This window comes from Lottia gigantea, assembly GCF_000327385.1.
Source record: "Lottia gigantea unplaced genomic scaffold LOTGIsca_136, whole genome shotgun sequence".
NCBI lineage: Eukaryota > Metazoa > Mollusca > Gastropoda > Lottiidae > Lottia > Lottia gigantea.
In genome coordinates, this window is record NW_008707550.1 from 688,598 (window position 1) to 714,688 (window position 26,091).

General features: G+C 31.0%; 3 protein-coding genes across 3 annotated transcripts; all 3 read left to right on the forward strand.

Annotated features, from left to right (window-relative positions):
• Positions 1-362: 362 nt before the first annotated feature.
• LOTGIDRAFT_172578 (hypothetical protein) lies at positions 363-17,500 on the forward strand (the record flags this gene model as incomplete). Its single annotated transcript, XM_009049466.1, has 3 exons — positions 363-417; positions 5,421-5,669; positions 17,321-17,500. Coding segments are annotated over 3 exons (484 nt in total), but the record flags the coding sequence as incomplete, so codon positions are not given.
• Positions 17,501-18,126: 626 nt separating this feature from the next.
• On the forward strand, positions 18,127-22,685 carry LOTGIDRAFT_172579 (hypothetical protein; the record flags this gene model as incomplete). Its single annotated transcript, XM_009049467.1, has 6 exons — positions 18,127-18,526; positions 20,163-20,332; positions 20,758-20,905; positions 21,142-21,278; positions 21,550-21,682; positions 22,657-22,685. 6 exons carry the CDS (start codon positions 18,127-18,129, stop codon positions 22,683-22,685), a joined length of 1,017 nt encoding a protein of 338 aa, XP_009047715.1.
• Positions 22,686-22,804: 119 nt separating this feature from the next.
• Positions 22,805-23,974, forward strand: LOTGIDRAFT_172580 (hypothetical protein; the record flags this gene model as incomplete). Its single annotated transcript, XM_009049468.1, has 1 exon — positions 22,805-23,974. One exon carries the CDS (start codon positions 22,805-22,807, stop codon positions 23,972-23,974), a length of 1,170 nt encoding a protein of 389 aa, XP_009047716.1.
• Between the last annotated feature and the right edge of the window lie 2,117 nt (positions 23,975-26,091).

Sequence of the window (26,091 nt, forward strand, 5' to 3'; positions counted from 1 at the left end):
CCCCTTAAATCAAATCCCCGAAATAGAATGAACTCAGCCGATTAAGTCATGCATGATCCAACTGGCGTCAAGAGACTGACTACCCTATGAGAGAATGAACTCGACCAGTCGGTCTCGACATTGGAGTGGGTCATGATTATACCCAGTGGTCGATTCCGACTAACTATTCTCAACTGATCAGAATTGAAATTGATCTGGAGTCGTTTGCTGCTGAATTTGAACGAAAATGTCTCATTTGACGGATTTCACATTGTGCAGCTGGGTTGAATATAACTGTAAAGTGTAGCTGCAAAGTATATGCGCCATTTTGTTATGTGTCTTAACTCTGACGCCAAATAGGAATGCGGTGAAAAAACTTCAAAATGTGCCGTAATATAGGAGTAACAATATTTTTATTATGGCTTAATATAATTAAAGGTAGGTAATTGATATATATATATATATAATAAAACTTCAAATCAAGTCATTAGTCTTGTATTACAGAGAATAATATGTCACTGTATATTACAAGTATTAGGTAATCATGTTGGATATATCGTCTAGTGACCCCATATGAATCGATTTACGCTATATTTCACTGCACACAGATTGATAACAAGTGTGCAAAATGTAGTGCAGAATATGTGGGGCGACTTCGGCAAGGAATATTGCCAGCGACCATGTCTCGTAAACTGCTCTACTTTCCTTTCGAAACAATAAAGTTTGCTAATGACATAGACGTCGAACTGTCTGCAAGCTGATGATAGGTCAATAATAGACCGTCTGGCTCAAATATAACTGTCGTCTGCTTTAACCTCAAGTGCTTGTCAACAAGATTACGTAATTGAACGTGGGGAATATGTGGATTGCACGTGCAGGGCGTTATGAAATCGTTATAAGGGTGCTACTGTATAAACAGTTGATATATACACCATAAGTAGATAATTGAGAACATTGTATGGTTATTATCCTGATACATAAATAGGCCTACATCACTGCAGTATTTTTTTGATATTTCAGTTGCCTAGATGATCAATTAATACAATGATTAAATATTAACAAGCTCAATATCCATGGGGAGGGAGTCTGATAGTTAAGTCTTGGTTATATTCTCTAAATAATTCTATTCTTTATGATATGACAAAATTTTAGTAATGCAATAAAAAGATATTCTACAGCCTTCCTTAAAGCCTGGCAACACAGACTGATCTTCTGATACTATCAAGAGCATCAAAGTTATCTGGACATGTTGTCAGTGCACACTTCCAAGGTTACTTGAATGTATATCAGAAACAATTAAAATTCATAGCACAATAGATCTATTTTATTGGAAAATTTTTTGTCTCAGACCACTGGAAATAGCTATTGATTGTTTCTAATTCTTAAAAACTTTTTGTGGTGACCTTACCTTGTATTCGGAACTGGTGCTTATTGGTTTAAAAAATTTGATGACTCGATTAGCAATTTTGCATCATTGGTGTAACCCAAGTTACATCATAATTTGAAATTGCATATCAAATGTGTTTAGAATCACTGAAAATACATTTCCCAGGCAGGATTGTAACCACAGAAGATTCATTTCCAAGGAGAATTATGGCAGTTCACAATCAGAATTTTGAGGTTGTCAAATCTAGTTTGCAAAGGTGAAGCTTTGTCGCTAAAAGATGTTGATTGGGATTTTGACATAAATGCGCTCTCTGGCTACTAATTTTAAAAAATTTCTTGAGAGAAAGACAGCCAAACCCACTCGTGGTTTCGCACCTTTGACTCTTATTGGTGACATGCCTGCCCCACCTCGATACAAAATGTAGACCCCAGCACCAATTGACTTCTGGTGACAGATTTGTTGCTGTCATACAGTAAATTGTTGAAGTAGGCCACTGTAATCATTCTTTTGAATAAGCAAAAGATTCTGTTATGTTTCCACCTGTGAATATGGATTAGAATGAAAAGAATATCTTTTTCTTGATACATATGCATTTCTGCAGGAATGTTTTCAGCTTATACAGATGAATGAGACATTGAACATTGAATTTAAAATGCTATATTTATTAGCTTTTATTCCACCATATATGAAGATTTCCAAAAAAAATGTATACATATTGTAAAGTTTTTAAACTTAAAGGGACAGATTCGCCACCCATTAGACGAATCGTACCTTAGTATTAGAAACAGGAACATTTTTAGCTAATAATATAATATATAATATAAGTTTTAGTAATAGTGTTCACAGTTTACCATCTAAAGTTGATCTTTCTAATACATGGTGTTCATAATTATCATATAGGAAAGACATAGTTTGAATATATTTGAAAGGATTATGATATTTTCATAGTAGTTAGAATTTGTTTGAATTTACATATTCAAAACCAAAATCACCCCCGGATATAGCAAACCATAGCTTTTAATCATGATTTGACTACAGTTAGCAATATTTTTCCATAGGACTTGGAAGCATTTATAATACAGAGATCTCACAAAACATACTGATTTTACCATGTCCTGTCCTGGGCTAAAAAAAAATGTTTCCCTTTTGGTGAAAAAAGAAATTTGCAAACATTTTTCAAAAGGAAAACAAATTTTTTTTTTAACGGTATCTATTCTTCAAATTGAAATGGAGAATGACAGTTGGAAATGGATCAGAGAGGTTTATTCCATTTGGTAAATATTTGAAACGCCACTAATATGAGTTTTCTGAACTTGTTTTTGATTGAATTATAAATTTCTGTTCCAGACTGACTAATTCTTTAAGACAAATGAAAATCGTAAATTTCCTTCTTTAATTGGTAAAAAGAGGATATTAGTCAGCTTGTTTTATTGAAATTATGGTGAAGAAACTAAAGTTATGATCTAATTTGATTGAACGCCAAGTTCATAGAAAGAAACTGGATAAAAAGGAAAGCTAAGAGAAGTGTGTAATGCCAGGAAGTTTGATAAAGGAGAATAAAGTGCCAACATCAATGTTAAAGTGGTATAATATTGCACTAATTAGTCATATCCTCCACTAATTAAGAAGTTCTACTGTTTTTGACCTATAACACTTAACCAAATGCTGGTTACTTATTGTTAATTATTACAATTAAAACTTTATTTAAAGGGGCCTAACAAACTGAACAGATTTTTATTCAAATTCAATTTAAAATCTCTCAAATTACATTTATGAATAAGCTCAGTTAAGAGAAATAAATAGGTTAATGAATATAAATCTAATGAAATAATAGCTAGATAGTTTGATTCATTTTTTTTCTTTGAATCTGGGGCTACTTGTATTCATTTTTGATCATTTTTACATGAAAAAATTGTCTTTACTATCCCAACCAATAAAGATAGCTTGCCAGGCAAGGTAACATATGCCCACTGGCAGCTGTCAGAAATGATTAAACAGTCTTTAGCGACTACAGGGTTGCACAATATAGCTAATAGAGTGAAACGTCAAGTCAGACTCGATATTTCGGTGAAATATTATCCGATCATCATGAAAATCAATAGGGATCATCTTCATAATGACATTGACATACAAAATAAAAATCAAAAGAATCTGTAAACAATTGTAGCCTGTAGAGTGAGCACGAGTTGCACAATATAACTAGTAGAGGAAAACGTCAAGTCAGACACGATATTTCAGTGAAAAATTATCCGATCATCACGAAAATCAACAGGGATCATCTTCATAATGACATTGACACACAAAATAAAAATCAAAAGAATCTGTAAAAAATTGTAGCCTGTAGAGTGAGCACGAGTTGCACAATATAGCTAATAGAGAAAAACGTCAGGTCAGACACGATATTTCGGTGAAAAATTATCTGATCATCATGAAAATCGATAGATCATCATGAAAATCAATAGGGATCATCTTCATAACGACATAGACATATAAAATAAAAATCAAAAGAATCTGTAAAGAATTGTAGCCTGTAGAGTGAGCACGAGTTGCACAATATAACTAATAGAGAAAAACGTAAAGTCAGACACGATATTTCGGTGAAAAATTATCCGATCATCACGAAAATCAATAGGGATCATCTTCATAACAACATTGACATACAAAATAAAAATCAAAAGAATCCAAAAAGAACTGTAGCCTGTAGAGGGAGCACGAGCCAAATGTGAACGGACTGACCGACCGACGGGGTGATTACAATATACGCCCATCTTACGTGTGGGCGTATAAAAAGCTGTGTGTTATAAGAGCTTAACCACTACTTTGGTCGTATTCATTGTTGAAAATTTCATTGCTCCGTTAATAGTATATTGTCATATATTATAGTGCAAGTCGCATTATCAGGTCAAACTACATTTTTATAAATGTTGTTGACTGATGTAGAATGAATGCAAACCACACACAAAAAGGAAAAATGTCTGAAGCTGCATGTTAATTAGAATTACTTTTCATTCAGTAAATGTCTCGTTAATTACTCGCATACATTTATATTAAAGGAACAGATTCACCATTTTTGGGGGTAGTTTTGGATATATGTTAATAGTCTTCTGAATTACTATAAATGTACAACTCAAATCTTCAAATTATTTCTAACTAAGAATTTCAATTTCTATTTCTATGTATGTCTTTTCTATATATGGCAGTGTCTCGTCTTTTTAACTTTCAAACATAGATAATTCTGGACACACATGTATTTAAAGGCTCAAATTTCTACAGTGAGCTGTTGACACTTTTACTGATAGCTTATCTGAAATTCTCCTGTTTCTGAGACGAAGGTATGATTGGTCAAAAAAAAGATGGCAAACCTGTCCCTTTAAACTGGCATTTAATAGTTTGATGTAATTAAGATTTGGTGGAAGCTATTTTTCAATTAGAATATGAACAACCATTCTTTAAAGCTGAAAGTCAAATTTCAAAGGAAGGTGCATTGTTGATGACAATGGTGTAACAATGAAATTGACTGGACAATTAATCAAGTAAATAAGTTATTTATAAACTAATGGATACAGACATGTTAATGTTTATTTAATGAAAATAAAGTTTAGGTGAATTGAATATTGATTGAAATAGTCTATATATGGTTAGAAGATTTATTGAAATTATTACCGCTGGATCAATAATAATAGTCTAGGTCATACAGACCAACCTTAGAAATAAGTTAACATTCTACTGTCTACTGGTTTAATCTAAGAAATACGCAAGGGACAAACTTGCTTTCAAGACAATTCAAAGATCATATATTCCAAAGTTGTACATAAGCAATTTGGCTTTGTTAAATTTTTTGGTCTGTATGACATTGTCATTTAAGCTGACCATGGTGCAATAGTTCTCTAAGCTCCATTGAACATTTCATTCAATATCCTCGTGAAATTTATCCATTCAGTTTTAGAAAAAAGATAGAGCACTTGTCATCAAATACATGGAACAAATAAAGCCTCTTCACTAAATAAAAATGATTCTAGCATTTGAAAAACAGTCTTTTTATTCTTTCTTCCAGTTCACAGTGAAAATATCTGTGCATTTTCTGACAAATCTTACCGTGCTACTGGATTGGTGAATGATGATGATACAGACAATGCTGTCAAATACTCTGATGGAACTGGAACAATTGGTGATAAATCATTGTATGGCGGCGAGATATTACCCGATAATAAAACCATACGCTGTGTAGAGGAGAAGACATATTGTTTCACATTATGGTCAACAGACGCAAATAACAAAAGTCAAATTAGCGTCATCAAACAAGGTTTGTAGATTTCTTATTTCTGGTCAATAGTCTTATGTAAACAATATATTTTACTTTAATTTCCTCCCAGACAAGAGATCAATAATACATCTTGATATAGATAATGTATATACGCTATTCTCAACCTAACTCAAATGTATTTAAAGAACTTTAATCCTCAATCAATTGACGAGAACAAAACGTGCAGACAGTATTCTGACCTGATATTATTGTGGGTCATCTACCATCTATATATCAGTTCGCTACATGGTTTTGATTGTTTTTGTCAAAATAAGTAATAACATAATGCAATTAGGTTGAAGTTTTTTTAATATTAATTTTGATAAGGCCACATCTATTGTCCTTGCCCTGATAATCCAAAGAATTTTCAGTAATAGGTGATTTTCATGTCAAATCAAGAATGCATCTCTGTTGACAATTATTGTCTAGATCACCAAAAGATATCAAAATTAATTTTGAAAATTCCATGAATGCCTATCTTCAGTCAAATATGCTGATCTGTATAATGAGTTAAAATACCCTTTGACAACATTTTTAACATCAAATTCATAAGCATTTAAATTTGATGTAATGTTCATCAAACAATGATTAAAGAGACTATTTTCAGACAGATGTATTAAATGGTAGAAAAGAGTAGTTTGTTTCTGTTATTTAGAAACTATCAAATGCGTTGTCTTTCATATAATTCATAATTACGAGTTATAGCTTACTATTGTATTGTAATTTGCATAATTTTTTCATTTAATAACACACTGGCTAGTCTAAATTCAAATCAATATCATTTTCATAGATTCAGGTTTAATATAATACGAAACAACTCTATTTCACTGTTTGTAAGACATATAAAAGTAGGCATAGGTAAAGAAGAACATGATATACTATTTCTATCACATGTTCATACAGGCAGCGTTTTATAATTCAAATATGTAGTGTGATTTAGATATGTTTTTTCCTTCATGTACAGTTTTCCTTTCTACATTGTTTATACTTTCATTGTATTTTAAGGAGAGGGTACTATAAGTAAAAGCCTCTTCCCTGATCTTAATATGTAAATAAATATTATATATACAAAAAAAAAACACAGGCAGTTTTATCAAGAGAAAATGATAAGGCAGTATGTATGAGCATGTGAAATGTTGAGTTAATTTATAAATATTAGTGAAAGTATATCCAAATAACTTGTGCCTATATAACTTTTTTTTTTTGGATTGAAACCTAGGTGAAGATAAGTTTCCATGACAGTTGGTGTCATTAACACAGAAGGATCAATACTAATATCTTACTATAATATACTTATCTTCTTTTTTCTCATTTCTTATTCCCTACTGTTGACCCAGTGGTTCTTAAACTGTCTGGCCATTTTCTATAGTAACCCAATAAAACCCTGACCTTTTATACACTTGAAGATTGGATGAAATATAAGACTAGTGTTTCTATCAGATTTTTTTTCATTAACTTATACATACTAGTAGAAAACCAGAAATGTGATCTTTTCTCCATTTCCCTAGGGCTGATCATACTAAGTTATATAGACATGAGTGAAAGACTCTTAGTTAAGTCACTCTTGGCCAAATTCTGAAATTCAAGAAATTTTCCAGTAAGTTAGACAAAATCATACAGTCTGCTTGACTTTACTTCAGATTCTTTCTTCAGGAAATAGACAAAGGGATACTGCCATCTTATTATTCATCTTATTACCTTCAGATGGAAACATAACTTTACATTTGATAAAGCTGATCCTGTGTTTCAAATGTGAAAACTTGTTGCTTTTAGTGATTTTACTAGTTGATAGAACTTAATTTCAGTTATTCTTATCATTAGCATCCCACATCTGATTCTCATACAATTCTCCTGAAAGTACTGTTAAAGATTGTCAACACTTCCAGACTATTCTCTATTAATTCAAGAATTGCCCTCATGTACAATAATTGCCAATGATGTCATAACACCCTTACCGGTAGTTATTGTAATTTTTATAAATCCTGAAATTTAAGGTCAGCTACATAACAGTTTGGAATCTGATTTAGATTCCTTAAAGATACAGATGCCACCTTTAAAGGAATACTACGTCTTAGAATGAAAATTTGAAACTTGGCCAATAAGAGCATATATCCATCAATAGATATACCTGGTGTCATAAATAACATAACAGGATGCTTATATAATCTGATAAATTCAAAAAACTTAGTAATTATCCATAAAAACACATTTAGCTATTGAAAAACGCTTAATATTGATTTAGCGTTTTTCAATAATTACTTAGTTTTATGAATTTTCCAGATTTTACAGGGATTTTGTTGTAACTTTATGACACCAGGTAAGCTAACTGATGAATATATACTCATATTGACCATTCTTGAGAATTAAATTTTATGTTCATTCTAAGACGTAGTATCACTTTAATGTAAGCATTATTGAAATGACGACAACTAATAAATACTTTGTGAATAATTTTTTAGTCTTGTCTGTTCTGAATGGATTCTTCTGATAAGAATTAATATATAATATTTCACAATAACTCACTCTTTTATAATGTCACAATGACATAATCTCAGGGTTGGGTATACAAATAACTGCCAGCCATAATTATATCTTTTACCAACTTTCCACTAAGCTAAGATTCTTATATTACAGCTATTATTGCCAATGTCAAGACTATAGTTATATGAGCTGAGAGCATAATTCTGTATTATATAACAAAATGGTGAATGAAATGTCATTATGTCTGCTCGCTTGCAGATTCTGGTGAATATTTGATCAATTCATGAGTTGCAATGTAAAATCAATGAGTCAATGGCTCCATTGTACTGATAACTTTCATGCAAGATGTGTAGTTATTTTCCCTGCTAATTTATTCTGATCTCAATAGATAGAAGTGAGTATACATAAATTAAAGAAACAGATTAGTTTTGGCCCATTGATTTACTGTAGTTAGAAATTGCCTATGAAAGTACTTTTTTCAGGATAATTATATGTTTGTGGTGCTTTTTATCATGGAAGATCTTATATTTTTGTTCTGATAACCTCTGTCAATCCGGTCAGCAGAATTTTTTTGATTGATCTGTGAATATGATGTTTTATTATGAGTTGGTTATAATGAATAGGTCAATTTTATAGGCTTTCATACCTTAGATGTTGTTTTTACATTTCTATCAAAATAACCCCATCCAATCAATATATATTTATCATATCATTTTTGTTCAAAATGAGATCCTTACATTAAAGTGATAAGTTCACCATCCAGTTGACCACATTAGCTTAGTCTCGGAAATATATATTTTTTAGTTAAGCTAATTAGTAACAGTGAAACTTGAGCCTTCAAATCCTTATGTGTCCCGAATGATCCTCCTGGGACTCTCACCATAAATAGAAAAGACAGTATGGAAATAGAAAGTAAAATTTCTAGTTTATTTGTGGGAATTAGGCGATATTTGTGCAGTTCTAGTTCTTTGAAGACCAACCCCTAATAAAATGGCGAACTGTGGTTTTTAACTCAGATAAAACAGATGGGTTTTGTGCATTCACAATTAGCAGTGGGCAGATTTGATAGTACAATAATTACTATATATTTCTGTTGTCAAGCTTTGTAGGAAAATTTTTTTTAGCTTTTCTAAATAGTATTCATACTATGAATTTAGAAAATTTGACAGAAAATCTTTGTTCTTATTTTTATAATAGGTATTTCATCAAAGTTTATCTTGTTTCTGTATAGCGTGTGTGTATTTTAACTGATAACAGTCCAGTTGTGTTTATTTATATAAAACACCCTAATCATTAATAATATTTATTTAATCAAACACACGGTTTTAAAACATACCTTAAATACATTCTATTACTACAACATGGCTGCCAAATTAATTAAAATATTATATTTCATATTTTTTTTAAATTAATTGCTCGAACTTCATATAAAGGGTGTAAGTATTTGTCTAAACCAAGTATAGTAATCAGTTTATGATACAACACTTTAATATCATTTATATCAATCATTTTTTAAGCTTTTTCAATTTTATCATGTAAATTTCTAAGAGCAAGAGAAAGTCAACTAGAAATACTGGAAGATATTGAAAATTTCCTTCTAATTTGGTGCTAGACTAGGTTTCTCTCGAGATCTTAAACTTAAAAATGACAATCAGTGGTGGCATCAGTAAGGTTATGGTTGGACATTTTCCTTGCTAGAAAAATGGCTTGTACCCCAATTTTTAAACGTTTTTGCCCAAAGATATGTGACTACCCTAATTTATTTTAGTAAATTTTTCTTGAGGGAGAACCCACTCTGATTCTCCAAGAGGTTGCACACCTTAGCAGTTGCCCTTGTTAAGTCCCCATTTGTACCGCCAATCTCACTAATGTAAAATTGTATGACACGTCTGGCTAAATTAAAGATCACCTGAAGCTTCAATAAGTTGTTTTGGCATCTTCAAAACACTTGACTGATTTAATTTGCAAGGATTTTCTCTTAACATGTTTAAAAATATTTGTATCTGATTGTAAAAAAATCTATTCTTGGCTTTCATATATTTTCCTATAATTATGTTATTATTTTAAAACACATGCACATAATAATTCAAAAACTGTCAAAACATATGCTAATAGTTAAGTTTAACTGAATTCTTTTCTAATTATTATTGAAGTTTTTAAGAATTTTGTACCTAATTGAGTTGCTGAATAAAAAAAAATCTGTAGGTATGCCAATAATGTTTATATAAGATTTTTGCAAGACAAAATAGAAAACTTTAATGAGTTTTTGCTGAAGAGAAGGTTTTAAATTTACTTCTTTTTAAACATTGCCAAATATCTTTTAATCAGAGTATAAATAGGAATTATAGAAAACAGAAGTATTTTCTAGGTCAGGTGATATGTAAGATGTCTTAATAACAGGATTTATTATGCATTAGTACTAAAAATTATAATTATAAATTTGATTGCTAAAATGTCATAATCTGAGAGAGAAGTTTCAATGAAAATATTCTATCATGATTGGTGGTTTGGATTTTGAACTAGACTATTTGTCCAACCTAAACTTGGTATCCAACAGAACATGCGAAAAAGTTTGAGCTGGCTTGCCAGTTATGTCTGGAAATTCAGCAAAGTCAACAGCCCTGGTTATGAATCATATTACACATGTGATAATTTCATGTCAATTGTACAACAGATTTTTCTGTAAACCTTATGCCATTACAATTTTGTTTATAAAGAATCTTTCTCATATTCGTCACACCAAGATTTCTATGTTGAACCAATATAAGGTTACATTTTGTTTTTCTGCTGCAGATTGTATGATGTTGGTGACTAATTGTCTGATATTTCAAACACATCATACATCATATTAGAACATTTTATAGAAATAAATGCCAACATGAAATTCTAACAAGCTCTTTTTTGCATGAAACCTAGTCGCGTTGGTTTTTTTACGTGCCGTTTAGATTTTATTTACTTGAAGTATAGATTTTATTAACATGAAGTCTAGATTTTATTTCTTTAAAGTTGAGATTTTATTTACTTGATGTCTAGATTTTTATTAACATGAAGTCTAGATTTTATTTACACTATATAAAGTCTAGATTTTATTTGCTTGAAGTCTAGATTTAATTTCCATAAAGTCTAGATTTTATTAACATAAAGTCTAGATTTTATTAACATAAAGTCTAGATTTTATTAACATAAAGTCTAGATTTTATTAACATAAAGTCTAGATTTTATTAACATAAAGTCTAGATTTTATTTCCATAAAGTCTAGATTGTATTAACATGAAGTCAAGGTATTATTTCCATGAAGTCTAGATTTTTATTTACATGAAGTTGATATTTTATTTCCATAAAATCTAGTTTTTATTTGCTTGAAGTCTAGATTTTATTTACATGAAGTCCAGAATTTATTTTAGTTATATATGAAGGCAAATTTTATTAGCATGAAGTCTGTATTTTATCTACTTGCAGTTTTATTCACATGAAATTATTCAGTTTTGTTTTTTTTACGTGATGAGGATATTATTTACATGATGTCCAGATTTTATATTTGAAGTTCAATATTTTTTTCATGACATCCAAATAATGTTTACATAAAGTCTAGATTTTATTTACATAAAGTCTAGATTAGATTTTATTTACATGAAGTCTAGATTAGATTTTATTTACATGAAGTCTAGATTAGATTTTATTTACATAGATTTTATTTATATAGAGCCCAGAAATTATTTTCATGGGGTCCAGAAATTTACTTTCTTTTGATTTGATATTGGATCTTATTGGGTGTATCAAGATAAACAGAGCCATTCATTTAGGACAGGAAAATTTTGCCCTCCCTCCACTTTATGTAATTCTAAAGTTAGTATGGTGTATAACTAGTCATTTACTATTTTAAATAGTTGGAAATTGAAAATGTGGAATTCATTTTCTTTTTAATGAAATAATTATTCTTACTATTAAAACCAAATATATTCCAATAATTGTACAGAGTTCTGTCATTATGAACCTTTACTAGATAAACTTACTTAAATAAAATATAATAGAGTTTTATACCCTGCTATTCACAAGCATACAACTGTATACATCTGTACTCTTTTCAATTTCCATCTACAACTTTACTGTATAAATGATACTATTTGATGAACATACATACCTTGCTGAAGATCATGTGCAGCATGAGAATGAACCCATTCATTTCATTTCAGCTTTTTCCATATAATATTCCAATTCCATTGTTTTTGTTTTATGCATCTTGGATTTTTTGTTAATGAATTTGCTTGTAAATGTTTCTAATTTGAAATAGATGTCAGGTGTCAAAATAATTAAATATTTTGATACGCAACGGCCAAAATAAAAATTACTGCATATCAACTCAGGTTATTTCAAACATAATTATATTGAACTGGAACATTCAGCTGACTGGGACTTCAATAGATTTTAATAGAAATCAAATGCAATTAGTTATTCAGGTGCGGAAAAGTAAGACATAAAACACCATTTTCATTTCATTTCAAGTGGTTGTCTGTAGTTTCCTTTGTAAAATGTGCAAACCTTCATTAAAATACTTTTTATAACAATCTGATATACTTTAGCTTTAAAGTCAGTGTATTCAATAATTCCCTTTAATATATTTTTGGCACACATCAATATTTGTGGCAACTTAGCTGTTAAAGATTTGATTCCACTGTTAATTTAAGTGTGGTGGCAAGCCTGTCGTCTGAAACAAACCGTATTGAATTTTACAGAATGTGGGCTTGACATTTCCTTGTTCTTGGGTTTATTTTGCTGGAAGTGTGTCTGGGAGGAAATTTCTAAAAGAGAGTGATCAATATGTCTGGCTCAGTGCGACCTTGGTGTATATTTTCTAGATAACTAGTATTAATTCCTTACTCAGACATACTTTATATATACTTAATTTTATAGTACTTATATACAGCTATTAGTACATTAACTTATTTTATTTCTAACATTACCATACCACAGAGACTCTATGTTGTGGTTAACTACTCCAGAGAGGAGGGCTTTTAAAAATTTAAATCAGGAAACTGAGTATGTATTATATGAAATAATGCTAAATTGACATAGTTGGCTTGGCTTGGTTTTATCAATAGACCGATTTCAATCTCTAGCACTTTAAGGTGCCTTCACACTATTGCATATGGACGCGAATAAGAATAGCGATTATGAGTGATTGCAACTTTCAACTCAGTTGCATGAGAGTTATGTTCGTAACTTATAACAGCTATTCTTGTTTGACAAGAATTTCTTGAAATCAGAATGGGAATAGCCCTTTAATTACTGTATTCACCCTACTATGAGTTTGATTTCTAATTAGTTTGTAATTGACATAATTATTTTTGGATATCATTCAGTTGCCAAAAGTCAAAACTATTTTGTATCAATATAAATTTGTTTGAATTTAAAGTTACTTTTTATAAATACCATTCACTGAATCATTATATAGTCCATATGCATATGCATAGGAACTAATTGTGCAAAATTCAGTTATGGAAAACTTTAAATTAAAAACTAAATCAAAATTTCTATGATGACCTCAAAGGGACAGATGCACCATTTTGAGGGGTTGATTTGAGTCTCAAATAAACTTATGAAAATAGTCTAGAAAGGTTCGAAAATGGCATAATTCTTTAAAAATATCTCGAACTGTTACTCCTAATACTGATTGAGTTGAGGTATGATTGCTCAAAACTAGCGCATCTGTCCCTTTAACTAGCTGATCAATACTGAGTATGAAAAGCAATCTAGGAATGCCATTTTAAACACATCAGCTTATAATAAGAATTATGTCAATTAGTGAGAAATATTGAGACTAAGGAATTGTAAACTTATTTAGTGTATTGGCAACAATGATAGTATCAATTTTCACCATTCCAAATTTCAGTCGGTATGGTATTATTATAATTACGGGAATGGCAGTTATCTGATGGAAAATTGGAGTAATGCAAGAAGCCATTAATAACCCCCATGCACATAAAAAACTAGAAAACCTCTTTATATAATCCCTTTAAAGAACCAGTGTCAATTTATGCACCTATTTTCAACATCATTATAACAAAGAAATTATAAAATATCAGATTATGAAAGAGTTTTTGTGTAGAAATTATAAGTTGCACTTTGAAGTGGTTCTCATACTCATACTTAAAAAACACTATTATGACATGTTTATCAGTTCAATCTATGAATATTTAATTTCTAAAAGTTAGTGGTGTTAAAATACATGCCATTATTACACTTCAAACTAGACATAAAGAATAACAATATTACAGACAAAATATCATGACTAATTGCTATTACACTTTAAATAAACTATAAAGGTCTGTCTAACACAGTGGGGTATATGTTGTTGAATCGCAGTGTTTTATGTAACAGATATTAAACTAGCCTAGATTATGACATCACTATCATATTAAATACTGTTTACTTTGAAAATTTGTTTTTTTGCCTAGTGATCTAAATATATGGTCAGGGGTTTATGGTTGAACATTTGATTTAAATATCAGACCAGTAGAGATAGAAGCTGACGGTTGGAAAAATCTGTTTTGCATCCCTTTAATGTTGTACAGTTTCCATTTAAGGTTTATGTTAGATAGAGCTCTAAAAGCAGCTAAAGGAAAAAAATATCTAGTTGGCTAGAACTTATTAAAATGAGTCATATTTGTGTACATTTCACCTAATCTGATGTTTTTGATGAAAATTATTTAAAAATTATCAATCTGAAATGTTCAGCTGTAAAAAATTCAAACTACAGATGTTAAATATTGTGAATCAACGCCATCCTCATCGTGAATTTGATTGTTTACTGTTTATTGCATTACACAAATATGGTCAAAGAAAAATGAAAATATTGAATATATCTATATCACTGTTATCTTTTATTTACTTAAATAAATATCCAACATTTCTCATCTCTAAACTCAATTCATCTGCAGAAATCATTTGAAAATAAGATTTGTTGTTTCACACTTAATGTTTATTTACATTATATAATATAATTTGAACATACAATCTACACGGTGTATAATGTCAATGTAGCATGGAAGTTATTCTGTTGAGGAATAGAGATAACATTTTCAACTTTTCCAACGGGTAACACGCTGCTTATGAAAATAACTTGATATGATTCAGTAAATTTGTTTTGACTGATTATCACTCGATAAAACCATAACTGACAAGTTGATTCCAGCCTCTCTCAAAGACTTCATTGTTTGATATAAAAAATGGTGAAGTTATTGCTAGACTTATCACAACTTGTGAGACTCAATGTAAATATTATTTAGACTGCGTTGCCTTTTTTCTTACGTCTGTCAACAAAGATGAAGCAAAAATTGACATAAAAAACTGATAGAAATTTATACTTCTGCTTATCTTGCAAACCAGTTCCACTTGTTTGACACCCATTAATAAAATGTTCTGGGAATGTAGAGTTTATATGATTCAGTGTGTATGATAATGTGGTTAAGGTAGTCTATGTGTAAATAATGTTAGAGCTGTAAATGTGAGGTCAAATTGTCTTCAGTTCATCCTAATCTTATGTCAGATTGGAAGATAAAAGATGTTCCTTTTGTACATGTATATGCTTCCAGAAGGCAGAAACAGTATTGTCTGCAGTTATATAGGTATACTGATAGTCCCTTACTCAATGAATCTGGGAGGATGTCTTCACTCACTGAGCCAATACATCAAAATTTAGATCAATATTAGTCAGAAAGTTTTGGTCAGATTTTAATGGTATATTATATGATTATGTTTATATATATACTATATCAGTCTTTATAGTGGCATGGGATTTCCCTATCTTCTCTGAGCCCAAACATCAAAATATATCTCCGGTTGGGTGAGGTCAGATTTGGATGATATGTTTATGAATATTATAATGAATGTTACGTATAACAAATATACAAGCCTAGGTCCCTGCAATTTCTCTAGTCTCAATGAGGCAATACATGAACTTTAGCTCTATGGGTCAACATTTTTAAATGGTATTTGGATGATCTTGTGTTCTTATGATATTAAAAGATTATTTTAGGCAAGCTGTATAATACCATGTTAAATAAAAAGAATATAGCTATTTGATTGCTACTGTTGATAACCAGATGATAGAGTTTAATTTATTTTCGTTCATTACCACATCGGCTGTATCTGTTAGATCTAAAGTTTCTCATGAGATTATTTGAAACTATTAAATCTTGAGGTTAAAAGAATTGAAAACTTTGAATATAAGATTTTAAGTGAAAGATATGAAATTTGCCTCCTTGTTCAATGCAAGATGTTGTTTATCTTCATTAGTCTACTTGAGTAGCTCTTAAACACTATCCTATTCATTGGCACTGAAAAATTATCATTCAATTTCTTATTGAAGAGATGCAAGTTATGTTTGTGTTTATTATATACAGGTGGAATATGTTCATACACTGGCTCCATAATGTCTTATATATTTTTTTATCTTCATGTATTGTATTTCACTTTCTATAATCATAGAAAAATGGCAGACACATTTTATTTATAGACTATTAAACTATTTAACTATCTTTTTAAAATTGTGTAATGATTTTGAGAAATGTCTGCATTCTTAGTTTAATCACTTTTATCTTATTGTCTGTATACCACTTGTTATTTCTTTTGACTTCTGCTAGTGATAATTGTGCATGGTTCACAAACTAGCACCTCTCTTCACCTCTTCTGTCTTTTGTTGGAATCAAATTTCAACTTGGATATGCAGGTGGCATTTTATATTTTGTGATACGGGGAATTTGATCATGAATTGTTTGTGAATAGACTGGACACTTTTGACACAAATGATGATACAGATTTTGCCAAGTTATTGCAAGTAGCTCAAAAAAGTTGAAAACATGTGCCAGCATCGACAAATTGATCTGATTTATAAATTATATCAATGATAATTAAAAAGTTTTGAGGAAATATTGATATTTGTTTTGGAGAACTATGGCAATAAGTTCCAGTACATGATGGAGGCTAAGAACAGATTATATATATATCATAATGACCATGTCCAAACTTCTTGGTCTTATTTACAGCTAGTTCGAAAAAACCTTGTTAAAAAGTAAATGACAAAAGCTCATATTGAAGTCATATTATACAAAAAAAAACTTGTTATATCTTGGTTTAAAATTAAACTTATATGTATATTTTATGTTTTGTAGGATGTTGGATAGGAGGAGATGTATGTACCAGCAACAACTGTTTATCAGAAACAGCACCCAAACCAATACCAACTACCAACAGTTCCCAACAATCTAAGTTCTGTTGCTGTACAGGTCATCTTTGTAATGAAAATATGACAGATATTTATATTCCTAGTCTCCATACTACAGCCATACCAGGTACATATATTTATATCTTTTTCACAACAGTTTCAGAACATCAGATGTTTTCCAAAATCATGCGTTCTGATAGCTGAGTATTATGATAATCTTTACAATCTAAACAAACTAGCTCATTTGTTAAAGTTTGATCATTTGCTGGAAGCAACTGAAAACAGTTATATGGTGTCAGTTTTTTGATCATTTGTACTAGCCCAAGTTGTAGTGTCGTATTGTTGCCGTCTTTTAAAAAAAATTTCATAATCTTTTGCTTAATGTAAATCTATTCTTGATGAAAAATGGTTGCCAGTTCTTGATTTTATAGCTGGAATATCATATGTCATTGCTGGATCATATAATCCTGCAAAATATCATGTCTTTTTTTTATGGTACCTTGAGCAGTGGTTGATCCTACATATTCTCACCTTTATCAGAATTGCAGCATAAAATTTAGAATATGTCTTTGAACCTTACCATTGGTTAATTATATTTCAGTAATTCCAGAGTTTGACCAGCATTACAGAGAAAGAACTATCATCATATCTTTAGTATCTGTCTGTTCTGTTGCCGTTGTTACTGTTATTGTTTACTTTTTGTATCGTGTGCTTGTTACGTCTAAACGAGTCTCCATGGACTCGCTAAATATCATGGAATCAGCACCACCACCAAATTTTACACTAGAGGATTTAAAGTTGTCGTCTGTTTTAAACAGAGGGCGCTACAGTGAAGTATGGAAGGGATTGTTGAATGATCAAGAAGTTGCAGTGAAGATATATTCTGCTAACTATAAACAACACTTTACTAATGAGAAGAACATCTATTCTTTGCCTTTTATGGAACATGATAGTCTGCTACAATTTTATGGATCTGATGAACGGTTGTCCCAGGACGGCAATATGCAGTATATGTTGATTTTAACTTACATTCCAACTGGCTCGTTATTTAGCTATTTAAAACATAATACAGTTGACTGGTCCACCTTATGTAAAATGTGTATCTCATTTACCCGAGGTTTAGCTCATTTACATAATGACATCACAAAAGGAGGTAATCACATTTATATTGTTTTTTAAATAGAGTTTGACACTTGTTATTTTCTAGAGTTTATAAAAGCCATTAGTCACCTGCCTTCTATTGTTAAAATAAACTGCATGTCATCAGCCAATTTATAATGTTCAGTGAAAAAAATAGGTTATGATAAAATTCATTTTCCCATGTAAAAACTTATATATAAAATTTGTGCAGCTACATTTTCATTAAGGTCATGGCTATTCGCACCATGGTGGTACAACATATGACCACCACTACCTAACCCTAAAAAAATCACGATCAAAATTGCTTCACTGTCCAGAAAAAAGTAGCGCAGAAACAGGGAAACAATTCATTGCCCATGCACAACAGTAATGAAGCTCTCCTATTGGCGGCTAACAATGGAAAAGTTGGAAATTAAAGACAATATTCGCCGTGAAGGTGCAAATAGCCATTGCGTTTCATTTATGTATATATTAAGATGATAGATCTCTTTAGTGAATTGTGTTGTTTGTCAATTAAAAGTCTTTTTGAAAGTAGTAAACATTATTCCTAGTCAAGAACAATTTGATTAACAACTTGAATTTGACAAAAGCATTCAGAATGTCAATGTTTCTATAAATGGTTGTCTCCTTAAACAAGCAATGCTCAGGAAATGAACAAAACTAGTCAGAATTGGTGCCAGAGTTGAAAGCGGATTTCCAAACAAGAATAAACTGATAATTTCTTCACCTCGAAATCAACTAAAAAAATTTGAACATTAACTGAACATTGTAGATGGAAATAGTAATGTCAAATTTGGCTTAAAGGAATTGTAAAGAGGTTTTCTATATTTTTTCAGGATACTGATGGTTCCTGCAATTCGACTAAAACTAAGTGTTTGATGAAGTCACTAATCTCGAAGGCCTTGTGTTACAAGCATGTTTGCGATAAGTGACTTCATCAAACACTTATTTTTTGTCGAATTGCAGGAACCACAGACGTCTGATGGAATAGTGAAAATTGGAATGGTGCTATCAGTGTCCCTGATACACATAAATATTTTAGAAAACCTTTTTATAATCGCTTTAAAAGACACTTTTGATATCAAGGAAAATATTTTTTTTGTGAGCTTTTTCAGACTGAAGTGTTACTAGGCTTTAGCAAAATAATGAGATATTGTGATCTAGGATATATTTCTTGAGATTATGGATAATCTTACTTAATTGATATAATCACTCATAAATTGTCTGAATCTTGGCACAAGATATTCTCAAATCATAAAGTACTGTTATCATAATTGATTTAATAGACAACAAAGTCTGGAAACAGTCATTAAAAAATCAACATATATATAAAAAAGATATTTAAGTCTTTTTTAGTAAGACGGTGTGTTCTTTTAAATTTATAAACTTAAAAAGGAACATGTAAAATATCTGATTCAATTCTATTAAAAACATTGCTAATATGAAATTGATAAAAAAGGGATATATTTTAGATATAAAAGTCTGGTGACCTTGAACAAGTCAGCTTTCCTAATTACTTTTGTCAACCCAGCTGGGCCATAGCGGGAAGACAATATAATTTAGAATCTAGAAAATCTCAACCATTTTTATTGTCATGGAAACTTGCTTTCAAAAAATGGCTGTACATTGATTTATTTTTTCATTTACAGATCAATTTAAACCAGCAGTAGCCCATCGTGATTTTAATAGTAGAAATATTCTAGTAAGATCTGATCTGTCCTGTGTCGTAGCTGACTTAGGATTTAGTATGTCTGCTATGGGCTCTAAATTAATCCGTAATGGCCATTCTGAAAATGCTGAACAGACTTCTTTAACGGATGTAAGTAGATGATATTTACCACCTTCAGAATGATTACAAATCTGCAAGAGTCAAGAGAGGATTCAACCAATAATATCTGCATACAATATTGAAAAGTTGATCTCTATTTCCCAAATAAGATGTTCTGATTAGGCCTTTATATCCAAAACATGTAGTGGTAGCATCAGACAAGTTCAATAAGGATGCTATTGGGCTGGCTTGCAAACTTCTCTTTATTGCACTTTGTTTGTTTGTTTGTTGTTTGTCAGCATTAGCTAAATCTGGTGCAGAAAACTAGGATTTATTTATGTCAATTGTGTTTTTATTACCTATAAATGAACAAATATGCATGGTTTGTTTGTTAGGCTTATATATTTACACCCCTTGATGGCATAAATTTCTTGATCGATGAATTAAATCTGTATAATTCATTATGTATTCTTTAGGTTGGAACATTACGTTATATGGCTCCAGAACTACTAGATGGTGCTGTCAATTTACGAGATTGTGAAGCCTCATTAAAACAAATAGATATTTATGCACTTGGTTTGGTGTTATGGGAGGTAGCAACTAGATGTATAGATCTGTATCAAGGTAATAGTGTTTCTTTTTCTGTAATTTTGGAAAAAAGGTTCTTTAATTTGACATCCTGTTAGCTTATGTTGACAAATGTTATCCAGCAAAAGTTTAAATTTTATGAAAGGGATCTGATCTGATCTCCCAAAACTGAAAACTTATATAAGCTTATATTTGTGGCCAGTAGATACTGTTAAAAAGGTAGAGGGGAATATTTTGACTGAAAGCTAAGTTTATATGTATCTATGTTGTAGGTGCCCCAGTTCCAGACTACATGTTACCATACCAGGCAGAAGCTGGCATACATCCTACATTCGAACAACTACAACTTTTAGTATGCAGAAATAAAACCAGACCTAAATTCTCTGAAATTTGGAAAGATACCAATCAGGTTAGGCTGACTTATTCTCTTATTTCAACTTTGGTTGATACAATTATTTGGAAGGAAATTTACAAGCTATTTTATTGTTTGGCTCAATCTGCCCTAAGCCACTGAGAATTCAAAAAAGCAGTGGAAAGCATAAAATATGACATGAGAATATTTCATAGCCCTGAGGGATATTCAAACCCAGTAGACTACAAACTACCTTGAAAGTGACAGACTGTTTCATATCTTATTGCTCTATAGATTATAAAAGTTGATATGATTTGTTACTCTGTAGGCTGTAAGATCTCTACGTGAGACTATGGATGATTGTTGGGATGCTGATGCAGATGCTAGATTAACTGTACTGTGTGTTGAGGAAAGGTTAAGTGATATGATCATGATGTGGGCTCAAGATTCAAAACACAGAGGTGAGTTACATCCTTCTTGATCCTAGAATCTGATTTTTGGCAAAGGGAATCCAACTTGTTTTCATTACAATGTTATACTTTGCATTACAACAGTCTGTTAAAATTACAAGAATTAAGGTAGTTTGGTAAGAAGAAGGGTGAATGTGTTGTAATTCAAATGATAGGCCTACATGATAAATGATCTTAGAATGATTTTTATTGGGAGGAATGTTAAGAAGCCTATACCCGGAATTCTGAATATGCGAGAATATTTTTTAATTTTGCTTTTGAGAATTATCTCCCTTTTAGTTTTAATCTACCAAAATGATGATGTGTGATTATAAACATTACAGAAGAGTCGAATTTATCCTGGGTTAATCTGATTCGATTTGGTCTAAAAACCATTTATCCTGTATCAAATCAAATTTGATTATGGTAATCAGCGCATTTATTGTAGCAGCAAATCAAATCGATATACGTTAATCGAGTAAATCAACTTTGGAGCGTCGTTGCTCTGTTAACTTCCGCATTAGTAATGGCGTCCAACATGTCAAAACCATTACGTGCACGGTAATTTCTTCCTGCCTTGCGGCCATCTTGTAAACTATAAATAGTATAATGTTCATTTATCCTGCAGTATAAATCAGATTCGATTTGTGACGTCATTCTGATTAGGGTAATCGAGTCAGATTTAAGTGCGTAAAAATGCCTTAGCTTTCTGCATTCTGTAGTATACATTTTATATTTTGACATTATCTCCCTTTGATCTTCATAAGTTCAGAATTGAAAAATATGAATAACTTTGTAATTATAGGTATGACACCCACAATAAACCAGACTATACACCAGTTAGAAAAACAAACAGTCAACTCTATACCTAATCATACCATAAATGAAGCAGACACCCAATCTAGTGAAAATCAAATCAATAGTCCACCAGACTCAACCATTCCATTATTGTCACATATTGACCGAAATGATCTTTCTAATAGTAGCCATAATTACAACTGGTATCAAGATATGAGTGGTTCAACCACTGAATCTGTCATACCTATTACACCTGTTGATAGTGATAATACACCTAAACCACCAGCACCACCATTAAAAACTAACAATATCACTCAAGCCAGAAACAGTGCTGCTATGAAACCCAATCAAGGTCGAAATCAAGTGGTTGCTAGGAATACTCATAAGCGTAGTGATGAAGAGTTAGCTGTTAGTGGTAATAGATTAGTTAATAATGGTGTCGGTGAAAGTAGTGACGACACAACCTCATTGCAGGAGAATCTCTTTGAATCTGTCGGTGATAATCTAGAAACATCTTTAGTTCAAAACGATGTGTTAAATCAACATAGAAATCCCCCAATTCCTTATGTACAGAATCAAGTTCATGGTGAACCAATTTCTGCTCGTCCGAAAGTGGCTAATGTACCTGGTAATGGAGTCTCAAACTTCCAGAAGTCAGGTGACAGTAAATCGTTTCGTGAAAAACTTGGCAAATTTATTAAACCACAAGTTATAGGATTGAAACTAAGCCAGTTTAATTTGTTTGGCAAAAATTATAAAGTGAATAAAGGAGAGACATCGTCTAATTGTAGACCACAAGCAAATCATAATGTGTTAGTTGATGAAACCAGTCCTTTAAATCCACCTGAAGAAAATCACAGCAATTTACACCGTCAAACAGAAGTTTATTTACAAAATGGTCAAACACATACAAGACCTACTAATCTCGCCTTGCAGGTCATGGGAAATCAGTGCACTACAGATCATGACAATATTTCCCCATCTTATATTGAAAATAGGCTAGGATTTGCTGAAGTTGGGGTTGCCAAGTTGCATCAGTCAAATGACCCACAATCTTCTGTATTAAGGGTAAAAAATGGAGTACAATCTAAAAGTACATCAGATCTGAGTCCCGCTAAAAAGTCTAAATTACAAGAGACTGTGATTGGTAATTCAGCTGATGGTCAGAGCAGACGACCAACATCTTTATCATTGAAAGATTCATCAGAATCGCCTGTCAATAGTGATGGGGACACGATTCGACGATCAGCACCAAATATGGTCCACAAGGACCACAAAAACACTAACTCTAGTGATAAGATAAAACGGAGAGTTAAAACACCAGTACTAGTTAACAAGTCAAGATTTTCACTTTATGATGATAGGCTTATGTTTCAAAGTGACATTGTACAAAATAATTCTTGTGTTAAACAACTGCCAAAGACAAGCACCAGTTTTCATCAGTTAAAGACTTTTACAAGTTCAGACCAGAAAAACACTGATAATACTAATTTAGTTATAATTTAGCTTTAGAGATTAAATCATATTTTATTGGAGCTTGATCACTGATATTAGTGTGGTGATGGGCTGCTGAATTGAGAACACTGATTTCATGATCATTTAAAGGCTTTAGATGTTAAAGGGACTGGGGACCGGTGCCCCATTTGGAAGTTGATTTTAGTCTTGAATATATGTAAATAGTCTTCAAAAGTACTAGACATGTACAAAAATTGTTATTTCTATATACATATGTCTTTTCTATATATCACAGAGTATCTTAACGAGGATTCTTCATTGAAAGGTGGATATTTCTGGACATAAATGGATTTAAAGGCTTAAATTTGGACAATGAACTGTGAACACTATTACTGATTGGCTAAGCAAATTTCCGTTTCTGAGACTAAAGTATGATTGGTCAAAAGAAATGGCGCATCTGTCCCTTTAAGCAAATTACTATTATTTTGACCTAGAATATTGAAATAATAAAAAGAAATTCAAGCACCAAAGATGTGCAAAATTAAAGAATTTTTCCTCTCAACTCGTGCAGACACTGTCAAAGTTTTTGAGGTATTGGAAACTGAGCTCCCATCAGTTGGAAAACAAAGAAAGTTTGTGGAATTCCATAGAAATTCTCATTCTGAAAATTATTCTTTGTAATGAAAATTGATCTCTGTTAGCTGTAGATTGATTGTGTATAGACAACTATAAAATTAGATATGTGACTGAAGAGAGATGAGTTAATGTAGAGTGGTTAGTATATTATTATGTGGTCATGCTCCTTTAAATAGTCAATTAATTGTTGTATCGCTGATTTTTCATTTTTATCCATTTTACAGGAAGAAAGTCTTACACATGTTTATTTCCCTTTAAACACATTACAAATTTAGCACAATGTTGACAATTTTTTATATGACTTCTGTCCACTTTGATATAAAATTTAATAAATTTATTCAGAGATGAATAAAAAAGTAGAAACAGATACAGTTTGTTCAAAGCTTGTGAACTAGCTAATAGAATTTTTTTTATTTCTATTGGCCATGCATTAAATATATTTGATCATTGGTATAACTTCAAAAATCTCTCATATCAAAAAATATAAAATCAATCAAGACATTGAACTTTTTGTCTTATATGTCAACAGTAATATTGACAAAATAGTTATTAAAATTTTGGTAATGAAAATATTGTGTACTGAAATAAAAGGGATTGTAAATAGGTTTTCTAATTATTTTATGTCTATAATAGGAGATATTGTTATTACCAATTTGAACCTTTACAATTTTCAATCAAGCCGTCTGTGGTTATTACAATTCCACTTAAACTAAGCATATAGGGCAGTTTTTGCATTAATGACGTCATTAAACACTTAGAAATAGTGGAATTGCAAGAACCCCAGACTTCTGATTGAAAACTGTAATTGTACAAATAGATGCTGTCAATGGCCCTAATACCCATATATAGAAAACCAGTTACAATCCCTTTAATGCAAGCAATCATAGGCTATTTAATTACTTGATGAGTTTAATTTTTTGTTTTTAGGTAAGATAATGAGCTGTTATTTAAAGCAGATAGTAATTTGAATGTAACTTGTTAAAGTAATATTTAAGTCCGATGATGAGTTGTAATAATGAGAATCAGATTGTTTTTGTTATGAATATTAAGTGATAATATCTGAAAGTGCTTTGTTTATGTTTGTTTTCCTATTCGTTGTTATTGTATAATTTTTTTTCATCATTTTTTAAATAGGGCTCTTAACTTTATATCATTTGATTAAAATACCAATTTAGATATTTATTTTGTGTTTACTTCACTCAATCTAGATCTGACAATATCGTTCTCAAACTTCTCAATCTTTTAAACTGGTCATTTTATAGGTTAAGTTTGTATACATGCTTTTCAAATATTTGCATGAGTGAAGTAACTTGCAGAAAATATATGAAACGTAATATCTTGAGTTTTAAGCTAAATGGTACTGGTCATGATTTTTTAGATACTTGTGATAAACCTTGGTAAAAAATTTAAAGTGAATGAAATGCATGGCAAAGAGCAGCCATGATCTTAACTCTTGTAATGTTGTACATTTACTGCGGCTTTGAATTATGCTCATGTTTGATGAAAATTTTGATTTTGATAATCATCTTCAA